Consider the following 23,080-nt stretch of genomic DNA (forward strand, 5'->3'; position numbering starts at 1 on the left):
TCATGTAACGAAAGAGAACAGAGTGTTTCAGGAAGGAGGGAGTTGTCATCTGTATCAAATACAACTGTATCAAATCAAGGAAGAGAGATGTAACATATCCATTGAATTTAGCAGCATGGGGGCTGTTGTTGGGTGACCTTGCCAAAGGAAGTTTCAGCAGATTGGCAGAGGCACGTTCAGGTTACAGTGGGCTGAAGAGTGAAGCGGATTCCCATTTAGAGATGATAGATTGAGCTCTTCTGTTTATCTTCAAGCCCTAGTGAAACTCCACTATAAAAAATAAAAGGCAGAAAAGGATAAACCAGCAATAACAAAGTCTCATAGTCTCATAGCAGAGAGATTCCAACGACTATCTGCAGGGCATCATGCAGATGAGAGTGGTAACTGACCAAACCAAGTGCACGAAACTGCCTCCTGGGGATATTGTTAAAGAGGGGAAGTCCAAGAGACCCTCAGGATTTGGGGATGCCAGAGGACAAGATATGGACAAAATGGAGAAGGGAATTATCTGAAAACCTGTACATAGAGTAGTTGGACCACTGCACTCCAGAATACAGGCATGTATTTCTGGGGAGGAAAACTCTCCTTACAGAAAATGAGAGAGTTTGAGGCTTTCCAGTTCCAGGGATATGGCAGGCTAGGTTAATTGGGCCAATTCATCTGTTGAAAACAACCAGAGAACTTAGGTAAAATACACATTTTTTTTTTTTTTTTTTTTGCGGTATGCTGGCCTCTCACTGTTGTGGCCTCTCCCGTTGCGGAGCACAGGCTCCAGACGCGCAGGCTCAGCGGCCATGGCTCACGGACCCAGCCGCTCCGCAGCACGTGGGATCCTCCCGGACCGGGGCACGAACCCGCGTCCCCTGCATCGGCAGGCAGACCCCCAACCACTGCGCCACGAGGGAAGCCCCACATCTTTTATATACATTACCAAATGTAAAATAGCTAGCTAGTGGGAAGCAGCCACATAGCACAGGGAGATCAGCTTGGTGCTTTGTGACCACCTAGAGGGGTGGGATTGGGAGGGTGGGAGGGAGATGCAAGAGGAAGGAGATATGGGGATATATGTATACGTATAGCTGATTCACTCTGTTATAAAGCAAAAACTAACACACCATTGTAAAACAATTATACTCCAATAAAGCTGTTAAAAAATAAAATCTTAAAAGCATGAAAGAGATGACAACAGAGAAAAGAATTACCAGCCTGAAATCTAATGAAACATGATAACGCAGAAAGTTTAACGGAATACAACCTTTGTTCTGAGGGTATTTGCTGATCCCGGCATACTTGAACTTGGGGTTGGACAGCCTCATGGGGAAAGGGAGACAGAAGTCAAAGACCAAGAGTGGACCAGGGTGAGAAGTCTTACAGGAAACGTTCTGCACGATAAACTGAGACCCCAGAGAACTATAACTTCAAGGTAAGGATAAAACAGAATTAAACCTGTCCCTTTCCTAGGTGACTGCAAGGAAAGTTACCTTGGCATTTAGCAGAGCAGGGGGAAAACCCTGAGGAGTTGTAATCACAGCCCTGCTGTAGATTTGCAAACCAAATTTGCAACAGCTAAGCAGTCCATAAAACTCCAAACCTGAATTTAGTTTAAAGTACTCCCAGACTGATAATGACTTTAGTCTCTGGCAGAAATTAAGTCAAATCCTCCCTGGAAGAAGGCATTTTTATTCTGGGCTTCAAGGAATCCCCTCAAATAATTTTTCATGGACACAGTGAAAAAAAAAAAAGTCACATAGGAATCAAAATACCATGAGTGAAAAGTAGCAGAAACAAGAGATGAGAGAGACCCAGATCCAGAAAGACTTCAAATAATCAAATTATTAGACAGGTATGAGAAAATAAATATATTCCTTATATTTAAAGAAATGAAATAGAAGCTTAAACATTTCTTCTTGGTACACGTATTCAAAAGAAATAACCTAGGAGATTTAAGAAACATAACAAATATAACTTCTAGAAATTAAAAATACATTAACAGATTAGACAGAGCTAAAGAAAGAATTAAGAAGTATCCGGAATGCAGAACGGGAAAACAAAAGGGGTAGAAAATATGTAAATGAGGCCAAGTGGTATTCATAATAGAGGGAGAAGGTCTACCATATGTTTACTTGGAATTCCAGAAGGAGAGGAGAGTGAGAGGGAATTGGGCAACTGGCAATATTTGAAGAGGAATTTTCCAGAAATATTAAAAGATAACAAGCTAAAGATTCAAGAAGGCTGGTGAAGTCCAAGAAAAATGAATTAAAAGAAATCTAACTTTTACACATTATGGTGGAACTGTAGTACTAAAAGATAGAATAGGAAAAAATTTAAAGCAACAAAAGAAGAAAAAAAGAAGTTATTTCAGAGTGTCAGTTATTGATATATTGATAGCTGATTTCCTAACAGCAAATTAAAAACACACAAGGCAGTGAACTGTAATCCTTAATGTGTGTTCAGAGTAAACAACTGTCCATCCAACAAAAATGATATCTTAGGAATCAGGGGAAAAAGGCAAAAACTAAGAGAGTTTATCATAGGTGATACACAAGAAAGGAAATTCTATAGAATGTACTTCAGACAGAAGGATAGAAATCTGAGAATGAAAATCTGACTTGTTAGAAAGAATGAAGAACAAGAAAGTATTAAATTTGTGGGTAAAACGAAATGAACATTTACTAACTGAAATGATAATAATGTCTTCTGAGGTTTGAGATAAAAGTTCAAATTAAAACAGCTGAAAATAGTAATATATAAGTTGGGAGGGACTAAATGGAGCTAAAGTGTTCGCAGATCTTTACATCATCTGGGAAGAGGGTGAAGGTATTGATCAATTCCAAACTTCATAAATAAGTCATGCATGTTGTGAATCTAGGTTAGAATTGGAGATGATAACTTTCTGACTGGCAGAAGGAATAAAATGGAATGATTCGAAAAGGTACTCAATGAAGCCAGTGATGTTAACTGCTGTACTATTTGGGACATTCACTGATGTAAGTAACTAAACACTTCAGTTAAAAGACCATGAATATCAGTCTGGACAAAAATGATCCAACTAAATGCTATTTATGAGAAACTCATATAGAAAAGAAAGATACAGAAAGGTTGACATTTTAAGAGGCTAGAAAAAGAAATACCATGAAGTTGCTAACTAAAAGGAAGCTGGTCTGGCTATATTAACATCAGACAAAATAGATTTTAAGGCAAAAAGCATGATTAGGTATAGAGTTATTTTGTAACGATAGAAACTTCAATAACAATTAGAAATGTGTATGGAATTAATAACACAAGGTCAAAATATATAAAGTAATAATTTCTAGAACTATTCAATGGAAATAGATAAATTCACAATCACAGTAAGAGATTGTAATACTCCTCTTAGAAACTGATAAAGCAAAAAAGACAAAAAGTCAATAGTGACGCAGAAGATTAAAATTACATGGTTTAATAACTTGGCCTAACACACATATGTAGAACACTGCATTCAGAAGTTGCAGAATACACACTATTTTTAAGCACACAGTTACAAACGTTGACCATATTTAGGGCCACGAAGCAAGTCTTGACAAATTTAAAAGCCTTAAATCATATACAGTATGTTTTTGATCACAGTGGAATTAACATCAACAGCAAAAGAATTTCTAGTATGCCTCTATATGTTTGGAAATTAAGAAACATAATTTTAAATAACCCATGAGTCACAAAAGGTATTTTAAGGAAAAAAAGATATCTAGATCTTAATAATAATGAAAATGTTGTATATTAAAAATTGTGGAATGCAACTAAAGAACTGCTTAGAGTGAAATTCATAGCCTTAAATGGTTATACTAGAAAAAGAAAAAGGACTGGGCTTCCCTGGTGGCGCAGTGGTTGAGAGTCTGCCTGCCGACGCAGGGGACACGGGTTCGTGCCCTGGTCCAGGAAGATCCCACATGCCGCGGGGCAGCTGGGCCTGTGAGCCATGGCCGCTGAGCCTGCACGTCCGGAACCTGTGCTCCGCAATGGGAGAGGCCACAACAGTGGGAGGCCCGCGTACCGCAAAAAAAAAAAAAAAAAAAAAGGACTAAAATTAATAATCTAGGCATCCATCTAAAAAATTAGTAAAGAACAGCAAATTAATCCCAAATAAAGTAGAAGGGATAAAATAATGAAGATATAAACCGAAGTTAATGAACTAGAAATCAAGCATGCAATGGAGAGGTCAAACAGGCCAAAAGTTGGTTCTTTGAAAGAAATCAGAAAATAAAACTTTTGGAGAAGTTGATGAAGAATAAAAGAAAGAATGAATTGATAACAAATATTAGGAAAGAAAAAAAAGGATATCACTACAGTTGTGCAGACATTAAAAAGATAAAAAGGATATATAAATAACTTTGTGCCAATATATTTGATAATGTAGATGAAATGGATAAATTCCCAGAAAACAATAACTCTCAAAATTGAATCTAGGAACACGGCCGACTGGGAAGGTCTAGGTTCTCATATTCCCATGGAAATACAAATACCTAGAAAGTTATTAAAATAACTTTATAGGAGCTCTGGAAATCAGTCAAAGGTCTATAGCAACCATGCAAATGCCCAATCAAGAAAAAAATGACATTTAAAATGGTAGGAGATATCACGGCATTTTTACTTGCCCTTTCCCTGAAGTTTAGGGGAGCAGCAATCCAGTTCCAGTGCCGTTACATGAAATGGAGAGAGCAGAGTGAACTGAATTTGCAAGCTCCTTGAGGGATTCATTTCTATCTGTCATATCAATGAATTCAACCATTTAGAGAAGAATTAATACCAATCTTCCTGAAACTCTCCCCAAAACTGAAGATGATAGAACACTTAACAAACTCATTCTACAAGGCCAACATTAACCTGATATCCAAACCAAAGACAATATTAAAAAAGAAAACTACAGGCCAATAACCCTTATGAATATTGATGCAGAAAACGTTTAAAAAATACTAGCAAACCAAATCTGACGGCATATTAAAATGATTTTACACCATGACCAAGAGGGATTTATTCCTAGGATGCAAGAAACAGAAACCTGAACAATACTACAGTCCTTAAAGAAGTTTAATCAGTAATTAATATCTCCCCTTCCAGCCTTGGTAACAAGAAAGAGCCCAACATGCTCCCAGTTACATATGACTAACCAGGCGGCTTTCCAGGGCCTGCATGAGGCCTGGGATCTCGGGGCTTTATCACCAGCCAGGGAGAGGGAAACCATTTAACTAGCCAGTTCCCATCCAGAGCAAACCCTCCTTTTCACACTGACAAACCCAGCCAGTCCCCATTCCCCACCACAAGATCCTGGGTCTATCCTGACTGGGGGTATCGAAGAGAGGGTGGAAGTTAAGGGAAGGAGAGGATGTACGTGATGGGAGAGAGGGTCTCCCCTCTTATAGCCTCCGTTTCCTCCTAATAATTCCATCCCTCTGGTTTGCAGTGAGGAAGACATGAGATGAGGCCCTGTGCCTGACACTTAGAGGACATTGATAAAGAAGAACTGTTGCCATTATTACTGCGTGTGGAAGGAGGGCTGCTGCGTTCCAGTCCCTCTGTTGAAGGGCTGGGTAGATGCAGAAGTCTTCCTACTCCAAGACCACAGAACATGGTAGCTGGGGCTGCAGGCTGAAGGAAAAGGCTCGGTGATCACCTCAAAACTCTCTCCAAGCAAATTACTTGAGTCTTCCATTAAAGCCAGAAGGGGTGCCAAGAGGAGGGGAAGTCACAGAAAAGCTTTTTTTTTTTTTTTTTTTTGATATTTTGTGAAAACTGATGTGGCTCAGGGAGAACAGGAAACATAACGGGAAGAGGAGGCTGGCAAGTAAGACAATTTTGATTAGAAAGTGGAACTTAAATATGGAATATCTGTTTAAGAGGGGCCAGAAGCATCAGAACTTCTAGCTTATTGTCAGGAGGTGTTCTGAAGATGAAGGACGGGAGGGGTACCCCTCAGATCAGAGTCTTGCAGGCCAGACAGAGAGGGGAGCCTCCCCAAATGCCTATGGTTTCTGTTCCAAATGAGAACTCAGTGGGACCAAGTGTCGCTGGAACACAGTAATCTGCTCGATCTAATTACCTGGGGTGTTAGGTCCTGCCAACTGATGCCAGCCTCAGCAAAGAGAAAACAGAAGCACCTGTGAGGTCTTAAGAATCTTTTTGACTTGGGCTAGCGACTCTACAAACAAATGGTCTTGTTAGGTTGTTTCGTTGCTGTTCGTCCTTCTGCTTGTTTAACATTCCAGACAGCCACGTCCCCTTATCTGGCCCTCTACACGCTCTCCTCTCCAGGAACGCCTAGCTTGAGGAGGTGGCGTCTGCCCAGAACTCACAATTCCCCACCTTTCACTTGTGAACCTCCCTCTGCCTGGGATGGATACAGAAGTAACATTAGACGGTCCTGCCCTGACTCCATGGTTAAGGTGACAAACGTATGCAAGTGAAAGTAACATTTTTCCTGACTGCTTGTTGGTTATAACATCATGTAAAAATAGCTAGATGGAAGTTCACCAAATTTGGAGGTAGCTTGGAGATGACCTGACTTGGAATAGGTTACATGGGGTGTACAAAGTTCTTTGGGAGGACTCCTGAGAAGAACACCCCAAACCTATGTCTTCTGGGGCATCTAAAACTGAGGTTCTCAAAGATAACTTACTACACCTTTAAGACATCATCTATAGAAAACATGCAATGGTTTCAAATACAGTATTAGCTGAAATCAAAACATAGAAATGTCAATACCTCAAAGGACAGGGGTCAACTTGCAGTTAAGCTGCTACTCGCAGGGGCAGCTCGACAGAACTGTGTATCTCAGGTGAACAGGAGGCAAGGATTTCTTTTCGGGCGGCTCAGGAACCTCCTGTGTAGACAGAGGATGCTGACTGAAGCAAGTGGGAAACATGCACAGGCCAGTATCTACTGGAGGCAAGGTGATAGCCACAGGGCAAACCGGGATCCTCTGGTCTTGAATCAAGAGGCTCTGCTCCCAGAGTTGACCAGGCCCCTTTTGGGGGGAAAGTGTGAGAGGAAGGAAGGCAGGCTCTTTGCCAATCCATGCCAAGTCCTCATGTTTGACCAGTACTCCTCTGACGTTACCAGATCGTCTGCTGAAGCCACATTAGACCATTGATTGACACTTTAATATAGGAAGACTGGCAAAATGAGAATTTGGTGCAAATTTGGTGCAGGGGCCGTGGCCCTCAGTCATAGGGTTGCCAGATAAAATACAGGACACCCAGTTAAATTTGAATTTCCGATAAACAATGAATAATTTGTAGTATAAGTATGTCCAAATATTGCATGGAACATACTTATACTAAGATTTTATTAGTATTTATTTGAAATTCAATTTCCACTGGACATCCCATATTTTCAGCTGCTAACACAGGAAACTCTACTTGGGCAGGCCACCAGGCTGAGTCTCGCGGCAGGAAGGGGGCATGGTCAGGCCTCTGGTCTCTGGGAGAGCAAGGTAGCCCTGTTACCAGGGAGCTGAACAGGTCATTGTCAGGCACTGGGCCAGGATTCTAATCACCAGGATTGAGGTACAGGGTGGGATTCAGTCTGAGGACCAAAGCAAGAGTTTATGAACTAGAACAAGTAGATCAAGTCCCAGCAGGATCTCAGTCTCAGGAGCAGCTCAGGCACTGAGTCACTGACGGCCAGGTCTAGACTTCCTTCAATTGCCAGGGGCTAGGTGTAAGACTGGATTGTAAGAGCAGGGTTTCTGTAAGAGGGGTCCCTGGGAACCTTGAATCGAGAATCACCTGGGGCACTTGGGAAACATGCAGATTCCAGGGTTCCACCCAGACCTGCCGAATCAGAATCTCTAGGGGCAGCCCTTGAAAGCTGCATTTTCCCTACGTGCTCCTGGTGGCTCTAACTCGCACTCAGTTTGAGAACCAGTACCGTAGAGCCGGGAACAATGCGTGCAGTGAGGCATTTTGGTGAAGCCACAGACTCTGGAGTCAGACCACCCAAGCTAGACTTCTAGCTCTATCATATTATCTGTGCAACCTGGGACAAGTGACATAACCTTTCTGGGCCTTAGCTTCTTTATCTGTGAAAGAGGGATAGTCATTGTACCTGTCTCATATATATATATATATATATATATATATATATGAACAAAGCACTCAGAACAGTGGCTGGCTTCTAGGAAGGACACATACATGTTAGCCATCATTAGGGGCTGAGTGGACCCACTGGGGAGGAAGAGGACGGGGTTGGGCCCTGATCAGTACCCATGTCCTATGCCTTGTAATAGAGGGGGCTAAAGCGGAGCTTCTGGGACAAGCTGTTTATTGCACCGGAAGTCAGAAGGTTGATTAATAAGAGGGACAGTCTTTAAACGCATGGGTGATCATGCTTGGCTTGAGTGAGAAACTAGGACAATGGATATTGTTCATTAAGCTCTAATTATCAGGTACATTGAATAAGGGGTAGGGAGTCCATGTGTCACTACAAGTAATTAATGTGCTGCTTCTTTCCCTGGTAACCCTTTGATTTGCACCACCTAACCTGGAGTCTTTATCAGGCACTGGGATTTTGGAAATACTGGCTGCTAATTGTTTGGGTGAGTTCCCTGATCGCACTAAAGAAAATGGATGTGTCCTGCTCCTTCTAACGACTCAACCACAGGGGAAGATAAAGTGGTCCTAGCCGTGATGAATTAAGCCCAGAGGGTTTGGAGAGGACAATCATTCTCTTGTTCACTTAACAGATCTGGAGACAGTGTCTCCAAGTTGGTAACGTAAATGCGACCAGACATAGTCTGTTTAGGAAAAAAAAAAAATCACCTGTCCCAAGCTGCTCTTGAGTTGGTTGATGTCATGACCTGGCTGGCTCCCCATTCCAGTGGCTTGATTCCTGCCCAAATCCCTGCGCAGTTCCTTTGAGGCCACAGCCTTGCCCCTGGAGTCCTGGCCCCCATCCTCGACCTGGGACTAGAACTTCTTCAGCCTGGGCTGGTCCCACGCTCTGCTGAAACCCAGCTCCCCCAGCCCCCTGTGGACTTCAGGTCTGACCCGTCTCTAGACCAACCATCTTCCATGCTTTTATTCTGACTGATGTCAAGAAATCTGATTGTTCCTTCTCATGGAAAACATACAAATTGTATCAGTGAAGCATCTCAGGGGGGCACTGGAAATGCGAGTCACTCTGTATGTCCCTTTCCATCTAACACACTGTCACGTGTCATGGTGGCCTGGGATGCTGGTGAGTGCCCATTGGGTGGCTTCTGCCAGGAATTAGAGCCTAGAGGCGAGAGCCAGCAGGAGACAGAGTCTCTGATGTCTCAGAGAGCCTCTGTCTTCTATGGAATTGTAACCAAATAGAGTTTAAAGTATTAGAAATGTTCAGAATAATGACAAGAAGAATAGCTAGTGATTGCTGAATGCCCACTCCATTCTTGAGAGTGTTCTAAGTGCTTGCATGTATTATCTCATCCAACTCCCCCATTCACCCTATGACGAGTTTTGAGGCACCATTATTATCTGCATTTTATAGCTGAGGAGACTGAGACAAAGAGGTTAGGTCACATGCCCAGGGTCATACAGCTGACCAGTGGCAGAGCTGGGTCCAATCTTGTTTTCATTTTCAAGAATTGAGCCAAATGCAGTCTCCTTGCATCAGGCATCTGCTCAGTGCTGGGGTAGGAGCAGTTTGCGAGGGAGCAGGGACTGGGTGTGCAAAGCACCTTCCAGACTCCTGTGTACTGTCCCAAGAAGAGATAAGACATCCCCCAAAGTTCAAGAACAAATGAAGAATGTTCTGCTTGTACTCAAACTGAAAGACTTTTTCACTCTTACGGGGTTTGCACCAAATTCTCGTTTTGCCAGTTTTCATATATTAAAGTGTCAGTCAATGGTCTAATGTGGCTTCAGCAGACGATCTGGTAACGTCAGAGGAGTACTGGTCAAAGAAGGTCGGAGTGACTGGGGCAGCCCTTAGCCGTCCTGCCCTCCCTGGGTGGGAGAGGAGGTGTGAACTGACACTTAGAGGCCCTCTGTCTCTCTTGGGCCAGTGGTTGCTTGGGGGCTGAAAGAGAACTCAAAATGTTCATAGCAGCATTACTCATAAGAGCCAAAAATTGGAAACAACCCAAAGGTCCATTGATGGACGACTGGATAAACAAAATGCAGTCTCTTCATACAATGGAATACTATATGGCCATAAACAAGAATGAAGGACTAATACACGCTACAGTATGGATGACCTTGAAGATATTATGCTAAGGGAAAGCAGCCAGGCACAAAAGACCACATATTGTACAATCCTATTCATATGAGACACACATCAGGTTAGTGGTTCCTAGGAGCTGAGGGGCTGGAGGGAATGGGGAGAGACTGCTAGTGGATACAGGGTTTCTCTCTGGGTTGATGGGAATGTTCTGAAATTTGATAGTAATGATGGCTGTACAACTTAGGGGATGTACAAAAAAACCCGCACTGAATTGTGCACTTGAAAAGGGTGAATATAGTATGTGAATGTATCTCAGTAAAAATAATCAAACGAAAAGTAGAACAACAACAAAAAGGAGAGCACAGAATCCACCCAATCAAGTCTCAGAGCGCAACACTATCTTCCGAAGCTGGGCCGTGGGAGAGAGGCTCCTCCACTAACCTTGGCATGGCCTTGGGGAAGCCCTTTGCCCTCTCTGCACCTCAGTTTCCCCACCTGTTAAATGGCATTGTTGTGAGAATATATCCCTGATGGGACTTTTGGAAACTCTAAAAAGCTTATTTAAACTTACAATGCACTAATTACAAGCGAGGTATCATTATAGTACTTGAGGGTGAACATCATTATAGTACTGATGGGATTTTTTGAAATTATAAAATTATTATTTAAACTTACAATGCACTAATTACAAGTGAGGTATCATTATAGTACTTGAGGGTGAACAAGAAGGATGATGAAAAGTAACCTGCCATTGCCTCTATAATAAGAGGTCTGAAGATGTAGCACTATCCTTGTGTGTGCAGAAAAAAATCACTCGCTTGCTCTCACTCACTTTGAAAGAGTGGCCAGCTGCCACCCTGACTGCCAGGCCCACCCTGATCTTCAGTTTTTCAAAAGATGAGTAATGCGGGGGGAGGCGAGATAAATTAGGAGTTTGGGATTAACATATACACACCGCTATATAAAAAATAGGCAAACAACAAGGACCTTCTGTATAGCACAGGGAACTCTACTCAATATCTTGTAATAACCTATAATGGAAAAGAATCTGAAAAAGAACACACACATACAAATATATATATCTGAGTCACTCTGCTGTACACCTGAAACTAAAACAATCTTGTAAATTAACTATACTTCAAAAAAAAAAAACCTTAAAGAAAAAGATGAGAAATGTGGAGGCTAAGATGAATGGTTTCTGCATCAACAAGAAGAGGGGAAAAATCTTCTAATGTCTACCTTCCGTACAGAGCACCAGTCGGCACCACCTCTGCCTGGGATGTCCCGAGCTTTCAGTCCTGGGGGTCCTTTGGGGCTCCCTGGTCTCCCTAATCTCATAATAAGTGACCTAGGGGAAAGGACCACGCTGACTGGGTTCCAGGACTGCAAACTCTCTATACATTCTCTGTCCGCTATCCATCGCTTTTTCTCCCTCCCAACTTCCATATGGGTTTCCACGGTTTTCCTGGGATCCCCAGGGAACATCCTAGCTCTCCTCTATTTTGAATCTATACCTTAATAGCTTTCATATCCCCAATAAAGTGTTTCTCTCCATCGCCGGTTATTAGCACTTCGTAGCAGCCCTTTTAGAAAGACACTTAATTAAAAATCTTTTGGAAGCTTAAATAAACCATATGCACTGCACTCTATCCAATAAAAAGCTACTCCCTTAACTTCCAAAATAATTGAACTTATTGCCTGTGGATCCTGTCCTACTGGGGCAGAGCCTGACCGCTTTTCTTCCTCATATGCATCCACATAATGGATTCGATATCCATCTGTTTTTCTTAGGATAGGGACTACGTTCAGAATTTTTATTAAGATAATTCATAAAAATAAAAAAATTAATTTAACCAGATGCAGAATTCTCTGCCCCTCCATTATTAAAATAGTTGCTTCTCCCACTTGTCTAGTATTTGAAAAATACAAGCCCCATGAGGTCATGATGGAGCAGTGTTCAAACAGGGGCGGGGGCCAGGGGATTCAGGTCACCCTCTCTCCTGCTCGGCCCTCAGTCCCAAGGAAGTCCAGGCCGTAGTCCATCCAGAATTTCCAGTGTCCTGGGCCTCCGCCTGCTCTGGGGTCACGTCATCTAGGAGTACAGTGCACTGGATAACAGTTTGCCAGCTCTGTTTACAAGACTTTGGGTGGGGGGAGGTGGCTTGGGTAGGGGACACTCCAGTGTCTTAAGTCATTAGAATGCTGATTTCCTTTTCTCATTCCAATTTTTGTTTATTTGAATTAAAAACCGCTCTTTGCCACGAGTAAAAGGATCCAAACCCTCGGGGACCCAGCATCAGCAGCCAGATGTGAAGAACTACTTCACGGTGTGGGCGGCCTTTCGGCTTTGGTCTCTTTTCGGGGCTCATAGCTGTGCTGCGTTTACGGTAAATCCTGGCTAAGTCCGGCCCAGACAGCGCGCGGCCGGGGATCCAGGCGACGGGGGGGCGATGAGATAATGAATGAGAAAAGGCTCCAGGCGGGAGATCGTTATTCAAGCCGATTCTCTTCTCAGTAGCGTGCGCAGTATCGGGGTGAGGGGTTCATCTTCAAACAAGGAGACACATTACTAGTTTGGACTTTTCAGCGAGAGATGATTTTTCAGTCGTATCTGTCTTTCCGTTAAAGGTCCCTAAATGTTGAAGTCCCTCGCGGAACGCGCCCCAGCCCCCAACCCCTGTGTCCGTCTCCTTCCCCGCGGGTCAGGAGGGCGGCAGTGTCCAGACGGTGGCGCTCCGGGACAGTGCAACCCCCTATCCCCCCACTGCAGCAAGAAGGCTAGTCTGGGACAAGTTTCAAGGTGCTTGCTGAAATTTTCTGGGAGGTTTCTCAACAAGAGCCATAACTTTTAGTAGCCGGCACAAAATCCACCCCCGTAACCAAGGTCGTTGAGGGAACGAGTATCCGAATCTCGCCCCTGTAGCCCGAATATTTCGGATTTCCCGTAGCCCGTGCGCTCCGAGAGCCTGGGCGCACCGCAGGGAACTGTGACGCCTGCGGAGGGAGATCCGCGGGGCAGGGGGCGGCCCGACCCAGTTGAGGTTGAAATGAGACCCCCCGCAAGGGAAAAGGACTGAGCTGAGTTATTCCTGGGGCGGGGGCCTCTGGTCTGCCGGTGGCTTCCAGGCTGCGCAGCCCAGTACCTCCGCGCCTGTCCCGCCGCTCCGGCACAGCTCCCCGAGCTTACCCGAGTGCCCCGCGCCACTCCGTAAGGCGTGCGGAGCACCTAGAGAGGGGACGGGAGTCGGAGCCGCTCGTCCCGGGTTTCTTTGAGGAGTGGCAGTCCAAGAGAAGGGCTTTATCCCCCGTTTTACTTTTTCCCAGAGCAGCCTCGAAGCTCCCGCAGCCAGGGCGCCAGGCAGCAGGGAAGGGGACGCGCTCTCACTCTCGCTTGCCCCAGAGTTGGGGGCAAGCGGCCACCATCTACCTCTTCTCACTCCCAGAGTACAGACACGATCCCTGCTCCCAGAGCCTGACGTAGGGGCCATCTCCTCAAGGAAAACACAAGTCGGGGACCGGATTGAGTGCCACCCGCTGCTGCTGCTAAGGGAGCCAACCAGCTCCTGCCAAGCACCAGAGTGGGAATAAATTCCCTAGAGGCTGCTGTCCAGATTGGGGATGGAAGCCCCCAGCAGCTGTCCCCTGCTTTCCGCGGAGTATAGAAGGCTTTGAAAAGGCAAAACACTGGGATGGGATGAACCTCTCAAGGAGACTGCAGAGGCGAATACCTAGGGTCCAAGGGGCCACTGGCCACTCCTCATGCTCTGCTGGGGGCTTCAGACAAGCTTGGGTTGGCACTGGACCCCCAAGAGGGACCCTATAGCCCCGCTCTGCAATCTACAGCGCTTTGCCAGGTGTTTGCGTAAGAGAGGGAGGGAGAACTTGCTAGAAACGGATGCGCAGTGGCTGGTGGGGAGGAGGTGGATTCTGAGCTGGTCACGACGCAGGGTACCTGGGGGATGTGGTGGGAGGCGGAGCGGCTAGAGGGGAAGCACATACAAGGCAGCCGGAAGCAAGACGACACCTCGATGTGGATTTGTCCAAAAAGAGTTGGAGATCAAAGCGGGGGTGATCAGGGAGCTCTGATTGGTCGGGGGGAGGGATTTGGGGTGGGGCTAGCCACCTCTTGAGGCTTTAAAAGCTCATCGGAGAGGGGCGGGAGTGCTGTCATTTGCTCTCCGACTCTCGGAGGGGTGACAGCTTTCCTGAAGCTCCTGGCGACAGAGCAGGTGTTCGCTGTCCAGACCCGGCTGGGAGGACCTAACGGTCTCCAGCAGCAACATGAGGCCTACTCTGGCAGTTCCCAGCCCATACGGCTGTGTTGGCTGTAAACTGCCGCAGCCAGACTACCCACCGGCTCTAATCATCTTTATGTTCTGCGCAATGGTCATCACCATAGTCGTAGACCTGATCGGCAACTCCATGGTCATTTTGGCTGTGTCAAAGAACAAGAAGCTCCGAAATTCTGGTAAGACCCCTTTCCTTCTCCCTACCCACCGTGCAGCCACTTGCAACCCCTACCTAGGGTGTTAGTTTGGGCTCCTGCAATAGGGAACCCGTGGATGGATCCTGCTCCCCATTTCCCTGCGAGCCTGAGTGATGATGTTCCGCCGTGGGGGGGGGGGGCCCATAAACTCAGAGCTTCTCCAGGCTGCGGAGGTTCGGAGAAGCTCTGGGCAACCAAGTGCAAATCCCCGTCCCTGCGGTGCGCGGCACACCGCCGAGCCCGGCCCCGTCGGGAACCTGATGCAGAGGGAGCCGGCACCCGAGCGGAGAGTCCGGCGGCCGCCCGGGGACAGCACGCCGAGCCGGACGCCGCAGAGGTGGCCGCGCCGAGGCAGCGCGGGAGGAATTAACGCGGAGGGAGCAGCGGGGTTGCTACCCGCTCCGGTAAAGTTAAGTTCTCGGCGGCTGAGGCGGCGCTTGCCGGAGCGCAGCGCGGCGGCCGAGCCCAAGCCCGGCCGAGTCCCCGCTCGCCGCAGCCCCGTGACTCCAGGGTGGCTCCCGGGCAGCTCCCGGGCGGCGGAGCGCAGACCCCCGCGCCTGAGTGTGAAGCAGGGCGGTCTGAGCCCGCCAGAGCCGAGCTCCGTCCGCCCGTCCCAGGGCGCACGGCGGAGAGAGGCGAGCGGCCGGCTGGGCGCAGCAGGCGGTGGCAGCGACGGCGGCGGCGGCGGCGGCGGCGGCGGCGGAGACCCCGAAGTCCGTAAGCGGGGTACCGGGGGTCGCAGGGCGGGGCGGCGGAAAGGTTCGGGAGCTCGGCGTCCCGGGGCCACAGAAGACGGCAGAACCGGTGAGGATCGCGGGAGGGCTGCAGGAGAGCTCAGAGGGGATGGTGGGGGGCGCAAGGGAGACTGCAGAGCGCGCGGACGTGGGACGAGGTGGGGCGGCGAGCGAGACTCCCCTCGCGGCCTGCCAGTGCAAAGGGGAGGGGGCCGGCTGCGAGCGGGCCTGGGGGACGGTGCTGGAGGCTGCAGGGCGCTGCGCCCCTTGCCGGGGGCGGGGGCGGCAGACGCTGCGGAGCCTTGAGCCGCCTTTGCAGGTTGGGCGGGAGAGGGCTCGAGAGGGGAGGTGGGGGAGGGGCCAAGGGGCCCAAACGCCCAGCTCGGGCCCCGGATGGGAAGGGGCGGCGCCCAGGGCCTCCGCTGCCTGGATCCCGGCCGGCTGGGGCCGGAGGGCAGAGGGGAGCGAGGGGGCGGGGTCTGAGGGGGTCGGGCACCCACAGGACCCGGGCGGGCGGGGTGCCGGGGAGCGGAGGCCGCCACTCTCTGGGGGATTACTTTGCTTGGACGAGGAATCACAAACACCACAGAAGTTTCCAAATGCAGTGACGGGCACACAGTCATTAAAAGTTTTCTTTTAAACTTTTGATGGGTGTGTCTGATTTCTCCTCGGTCCCCCGGAGACGTGGGGCCGCACACTTGGATCTCACGTGCGCTCCAGCAGAGCGGTCCCAAGGGGCCCAACCCCGGAGCCCCCGGGGGGTGGGGCACCTGCAAAGTCCATTTTCTCTTTTTTCCTTTTCTCCTTCACCTTCCTTTCCTTCCATAATTCAAATAAAGGTTTTTAGCGTTGTTGTGGTTTTGTTTTTAAGTCTTTGCCCTCTCTCTTCTCCTCTTTTCTTCTCCGAATTCATTACTTTGAGGGAAAACCCTAGAAAGAACCTCTTGGGTAGAAAGCGCCGAGGCCTGGCCTTGGCAGTGCTGGCGGAAGGAAGCAGAACGAGCCGTTCCTTTGCCCTTTTAAAAGTGCTCATTTTCTCCCAGTCCGAGATGAAGTGCAATATTTTGCCAAACCAATGCTAATTAGCAATGAGGTGTTTCCAGAGAAAGGGCTCCGCATCTGCACTTGGCCTTGCAGGTTTTACAAACAGCGTTCCTCCCGCCGCCCTACAAAACAGGAGTGCCCCCCCCCACCGGCACTTTCCTGTTTAGCCCGCAGGCTCCAGTAAAGCCCGGGACCGGGGGCCTGGAACCAGTGTGCAGGGTGGCGAACGTGCTGGTGCCCGGCTCTGCTCGGGGACCCGCGTGAAGCAAGCAATTCTGCTAATCCTTGCAGGGTTTTTCCTGATTTTTTCCCCTCTTTGCTCACTTTCTCAGACTAAATTTTACAGGGCCTCTCCCCACCCTCAGTTTTTACTCTTAGGTTACCTCTGAAATGGTAAGTATTTACTGGGCTAAGTCTTAGATTATTGTCTGATCCCGCTGGGAAAGACCGCTTAAGAAAACGACATGCCCTTTCTCGGACAGTTCCCTTTAGACATGTTTGCGTTGTAAATGCGATGGTACGTTAGAGAAGGCAGAGGGCTAATTTTTTTTTCGGGGTTGGGGGAGGTTGAAGCTTCCTGACAGTCCTCCAATCTCTCCACCCACCCCAGTCCCTACCCTCCAGCCTATTTCCGACAGACAGCTCCATCCAGCTCCCCTCTACTCCCTCCCTCCCCCCACCCGTACTCCGCCAAAACTTCGCGTTTTGTTTTTGTTCAAAATGATGGCCACAGGTCTGTGTGTGTGGGAGTGTGAAGGGCTCCCCAACGGGCTTTCGTGTTTACTGCTTTCTGACTTCACTTTTTTCCCAAAGCAGAGATGATGTTGTTTGAAAGGAAAAAAAGGTTGTCAAAGGACAGGTCCCCCAAACCTGCTTGTGCATCGGAATTATCTGGGACATGCTTGTAACTAAAAATAAAAACACAACTGTATTTCTTGAAAAGAATTCTAGAAGTCGAAATTGTCACGACTCCAGCTGGCCTTTTCTTCCAGCTTATATTTGTAGATTTCCAAATGTAACCATTTGTTCTTCTCTGTCTTCCTCCCTCGCCCCCACCCCCACCCCCGCCCCACCCCGCCCCGCCCCAATATGCTTTTCAGGCAACATCTTCGTGGTTAGCCTCTCTGTGGCTGATATGCTGGTGGCCGTCTACCCCTATCCTCTGATGCTGCATGCCATGGCCGTTGGTGGCTGGGATATGAGCCAGTTACAGTGCCAGATGGTTGGATTCATCACAGGGCTGAGTGTGGTCGGTTCTATCTTCAATATTGTGGCAATTGCTATCAACCGTTACTGCTACATCTGTCACAGCCTCCAGTATGAGCGCATCTTCAGTGTGCGCAATACCTGCATTTACCTGGTTGTCACCTGGATCATGACCGTCCTGGCTGTCCTGCCCAACATGTACATTGGCACCATCGAGTATGATCCTCGCACCTACACCTGCATCTTCAACTATCTGAACAACTCTGCCTTTGCTGTGACCATCGTCTGCATCCACTTTGTCCTCCCTCTGCTCATAGTGGGTTTCTGCTACGTGAGGATCTGGACCAAAGTGCTGGCAGTCCGCGACCAGGCTGGGCAGAATCCTGACAACCAGCTTGCCGAGGTTCGCAATTTTCTAACCATGTTTGTGATCTTCCTCCTCTTTGCAGGGTGCTGGTGTCCTATCAACGTGCTCACTGTCTTGGTGGCTGTCAGTCCAAAGGAGATGGCAGGCAAGGTCCCCAACTGGCTTTATCTTGCATCCTACTTTGTAGCCTACTTCAACAGCTGCCTCAATGCTGTGATCTACGGTCTCCTCAATGAGAATTTCCGAAGGGAATACTTTACCATCTTCCATGCTATGCGGCACCCTATCCAGTTCTTCTCTGGCCTCATCACTGATGTTCGGGAAATGCGGGAGGCCCGAGCCTTCGCCCGCGCCCGCGCCCGCACCCGTGACCGAGCCCGCGAACAAGCCTGTACTGCTGTGGAGGAAATACCGATGAGCGTCCGAAATGTTCCACTACCTGGTGATGCTGCAGCTGGCCAACCTGAGTGTGCCTCCGGCCACTCCAGGCCAGCCTCCGGCCACTCCAGGTCTGCCTCTGCCCACCGCACATCTGCCTCTGTTCACCATAAATCTGTCCTTAGTCACTCCAGGCCTGCCTCTGGCCACCGTAAATCTGCCTCTGGCCACTCCAGGTCTACCTCTGGTCACCCCAAGTCTGCCACTGTCTACCCTAAGCCTGCCTCTGTCCACTTCAAGGCTGACTCTGTCTATTTCAAGCCTGCCTCTAGCCACCCCAAGCCTGTCACTGGCCACCACATCCCTGCTGGCAGCCACTCCAAGGCTACCTTCAGCCCTGCCACCAGCTGCCCTAAACCCACCACTGGCCACACCAAGCCTGCTACCACCCACCCCGAGCCTGCCGACTATCCTGAGCCCGTTGCCACCAGCCACCTGGAGCCTGCCATCGCCGGCCAGCCTGAGCCCACTGCTGCTGGCCACCTGGAGTGTGACATCACTGACCTCCCTGAGCCCGCCTCCAGCCCTGCCGCTGAGTCCCCCAAGCCTGTTGCCAGCCCGCTGGAGCCTGCTGCTGCCGCTGCCCCTGTTGACCCCTTTGTGGTCACCATTGCCACCGATGATTACCAGGAGGTTGTGGTTATTGATGTTGAAGCTGATTCTGATGAAGTGGCTGTGTGATCTTAGGGGCGGCCAAGCAGTGGTCCCCTTTCGAGGTTGGCTAGCATATGTAATACAAAGTGAGATATCTCAGTGCACCTGCACACAGACACATGCAGACACTGACAGAGAGTGTAAGCTACACCTACCTTTCAGGCATACTCCTCCTTTCCATTATGTCTGCAAAAGTGTGAGTGTGTGTGTGTGTGTGTGTGTGCGCGCACGCTTGCTCCTTTAGAGACCAATTTCCCCTCAAGTTTGGCTTCTGTTGTTCTGAGCCTCCCTTTCCTCCTGTGGTTGACTGTGAGCCCACAGTGATCCTTGAACTTGTAGACTTCGGTTTTTCCCCACTCCTGTGTAACCGTTTCTCCCCACTCCTCATTTCCTTCTCCTTGTTCCTGCTCTCTCCTCCCATTCCTCGAGGGGGGTGGGTGGGTGGGGGAGGAGCGCATGCGCAATGGTAAAGGTGCGCTGTGGTAAAGCCTTCTGTAAAGTGAATGTGACCGCAGAGCTTTATGTGTTTAAGTATTTATTGTACATTTAACGGCAGTAAGAAAGGCAATTGCGATAAAGTACAAGTATTTGAAACAGTTTCCTTTCTAAATTCCAGCAACAAAATATGACCCCTATCTGAAGAACAAAATTTACTGAGCTCTTATTAAAATAAATATTTATGCCTATGAGATCAAATGGCAAAAGGAAAGATATTGCCGCACCAAATACATTGGTGCTGATTTTCGTAGTCAAACACGAATGCAAATGATATGTGTTTACTTTATTCGTAGTTACTTTACCTTTTATAGTATTTGCCAGGATTTTCTTCCATTTAGTTCCTTAAAAACAAATCTATCCATAAACTGGTTTCTCCCCACATCCAAACTTATGGTTGCTAGGATCAGTTACAGTCATGCTTTTAATATTATACACAGCCTGATGTTTTTACGCAATCAGTTTTTACATTTTTCTTTTTCATTCAGAAGGGAATTTGAGGGAATAACTGGTAGCCAGAAGTGAATGGAGTACTGCCTGGACTTGTAAACAAGTGCTGCTTCAAAAGCCGTTCCCTCCTGCCCCATCCCTCTGAGCCTCCCAGCTGTGGTGGGGATGGTGGGGGGAGGCTGAGGTCCTGTGATCCACCGTGTTAAGGTGTAGATGTCTTGTATCGTCGCACTTGACAGCCCAGGAAGTGATTTTTCTCTAGAATTCAAGAAAACGTTGTTTAATAAAAATCTCGATTATTGATTCAAATTGACACTTAAAGTTTACTGTACAAAAGATTGTAAGGATAAGTGGAAATGTGTTATACTGCCTTAAGTTAGTTCTCTGCTTGTGGTAGCAATTAAATAAGTGTTTTTGTGTCTTTGGTGTGTGATCTGTGAATAAAATTTGCTTCCTCCACCAGATTCACTTGTGGGGAGGCTTGGGGATGGGTGGAAAAGCATACCCCTTGGGGGATCAAGAGACTCAGATGCAAGTACCCTCCCTGCTGTACCCCAGGGCGAGTCACATGACCCCTCTCTCCACAGTTGCCTGGCTTAGCAAACTGTGGCCAGGTTGGGGCGGGCTGGAGGCAGAGGAGGGCTCCCTGGGTGTGGTGGGTTCTTCTTACTAGTACTGCCAAGGCTTCTGAAACCGGGTCCTCTTTTACCCCCATGGAAGGAGTGGAGCTGGGCCCCAATTATGTCACAACTCCGGAGGCTACTGGGACCAAGTAACGGAGCCCACAGTCCAGTTGGGGGGAGGCACAGGAGTGAGGGGCGGGCAGACAGGTGGGTTCCTCTCTAGCTGGAAGTTAGGTGGCAAGACCCCAGCAACTGGGCAAACGTCCTAGCCTCAGGAACATAGCCTCAAAAGAATCTCCAAAGACGACGTAATGCCCCAAACAGACTACTCCATAAAAATAAAAGATTCAAAAGAATACATGGTAGGATATCAATTTGGTTAAGAAAGTATACACATTAAAACACGCACATATACATAGGCCCACGGAGTTAGGCATGTATATGGTTGTTCTATCCAGGTTTAACTAGACTGTAAGTATAAGCTGAGGTCATCTTCACTTCTGATGCCCAAATTACAGTGGTCCCAACAGAGTGGCTGCTGTACCTCAGGCTGATTCCTTGTCAACATTTCTGCCTAGTTTCCCTGGACATGCAAAAAGGATGCTTGCTCGTGTGCTCAAATCGCTTTACAGTTGCCACCCTTTCCCCATGTTTTCCACGTTCTCCCTGTCTGCCCTCACTCAAGGAGCTTTGCTTTGGGTAAGATTGCAAGTGTTCAAATCAAGGATGCTGCGTCTCAATGCTCCGAACTGGGTGCAGGGTTCTGAGAGGTGATGGGAGAGGTGAAGAAACTCTTGGCACTTTTTACAGCTTTGTTTCACACTCTGCTCTGAGGTGCCCGAAGCAACACTGCTTATGCCCAGAGTCTTACAAAGTCTTATGAAAGCAGCCACTTCATCCACTCTGCTCACCTGCAAGGTGCGTTCATCATTCCTGCCTCCCCACCTCTGCCCCCATAACCCACTCCAATGGGAACAAGCAACGGTTGAAGCGCAGTGCCTCCTGTTTGTACATGGCCAAGAAATATTTTTCTCTGCCCCTCTTTCCCTTATCCCGTCCCTTTCCACCCCCAAAGTCAAGAAGCCTCATAAGCACATCTCTGACTAGCCACGCCCACTATGAGTAACCAAGGCAAGACACTGAATCTCTGCGGTCAGTTTTAAGGTGCTTTGTAGTTGTCTCCATGACAACGCACAGCTTCTGGTTTTATACAAGTAGAATCAGAAGGGCCAATCTTACCGACTTCCCCAAAGAGCGAATCTGCCTCCAGGTGAGCCGAAGTCTCCATGATCAAGGGATAAAGAAACGGAAGCAAATTTTAAATGGCGGTTCCCCCAGTTTCTATTCCTCTTTATTTTCTTTTTAAATGCAAATATAATGTATATACTGTAAAGTGAAAGTTTGACCATATTTTTACACAGGTATGCATCCATGTAATGACCCCTCTGACCCTCCAGAAGGCTCCCTTTTGTATCCTTCCAGTCAATACTCCAACCAAAGGCAAACGCTGTCCTGACCTCTATCACCATACATTAGTTTTGCCTGTTCTAGAACTTCATATAGATGGAAGCGTGCAGTATGCATTTGTCCCGTTTCTTTTTAAAAATAGTGATAAAATATACATAACATAAAACTTACCATTTCAACCATTTGTAAGTGTGCAATTCTGTGGCATTAAGTACATTCACAATGTTGTGCAATCATCACCACTGTTCACTTCCAGAACTTCTTCATCATCCCAGACATAAATTCTGTAGCCTTTAAATGCGAACTCCCTATTCCCCCTCCCCCAGCCCCTGGTAACCTCTATTCTACCTTCTGTCTCTATGGATTTGCCTATTCTAGGTACCTGATATAAATGGAATCATATATTATTTGTCATTTGGGGTCCGGCTTCTTTTACTGAACTTAATGTTTTCAGGGTTCATTCGTGTTGTAGCAGGTGTCAGTACTGCATTGTTTTTACGGCTGAATAATATTCAGTTGTATGGATACACCGCATCGTGTTCGTCCATTCATCCACTGATGGAATTTGGGCTATTTCCACTTTTTGGCTGCTGTGAACATTGATTTACAAGTATTTGAGTCCCTGATTTCAATTCTTTTGGAAATATATCTAGGAGTGGAATTGTTAAATCATATGTTAGTCTGGCTTCTTTTGCTCAATTAGTTATGTTTTTGAGATTCAGTCATGTTTTTGTATCAGTAGTTTGGGGTGTGTTTTCATTTTTATGTAGTACTCTACAATATGAATATACCATGGTTTACAGATTGATTCTATTATTGACGGACCTTTAGGTTGTTTATGATTTGGGACTGCTATGAAAAATGCTTCTATAAAGATTTTTGTACATGCTTTTTAATTTAATTTTATATAAAGTTATAATTTTACATACAGTGAGGTGCA

At 47.4% G+C, this 23,080-nt stretch overlaps 1 protein-coding gene across 1 annotated transcript; it reads left to right on the forward strand.

Annotated features, from left to right (window-relative positions):
- The first annotated feature begins 14,339 nt into the window (after positions 1-14,339).
- On the forward strand, positions 14,340-19,132 carry GPR50 (G protein-coupled receptor 50). The gene is made up of 2 exons (XM_027097991.1): positions 14,340-14,644; positions 17,541-19,132. The coding sequence occupies exons 1-2, from the start codon at positions 14,458-14,460 to the stop codon at positions 19,130-19,132; spliced, it is 1,779 nt and encodes a 592-aa protein (XP_026953792.1). The 5' UTR covers positions 14,340-14,457.
- Positions 19,133-23,080: the final 3,948 nt, after the last annotated feature.

Source organism: Aethalodelphis obliquidens, unplaced genomic scaffold (genome assembly GCF_003676395.1).
Source record: "Aethalodelphis obliquidens isolate GAN/ISIS:26980383/991018 unplaced genomic scaffold, ASM367639v1 scaffold118, whole genome shotgun sequence".
Lineage (NCBI taxonomy): Eukaryota > Metazoa > Chordata > Mammalia > Artiodactyla > Delphinidae > Aethalodelphis > Aethalodelphis obliquidens.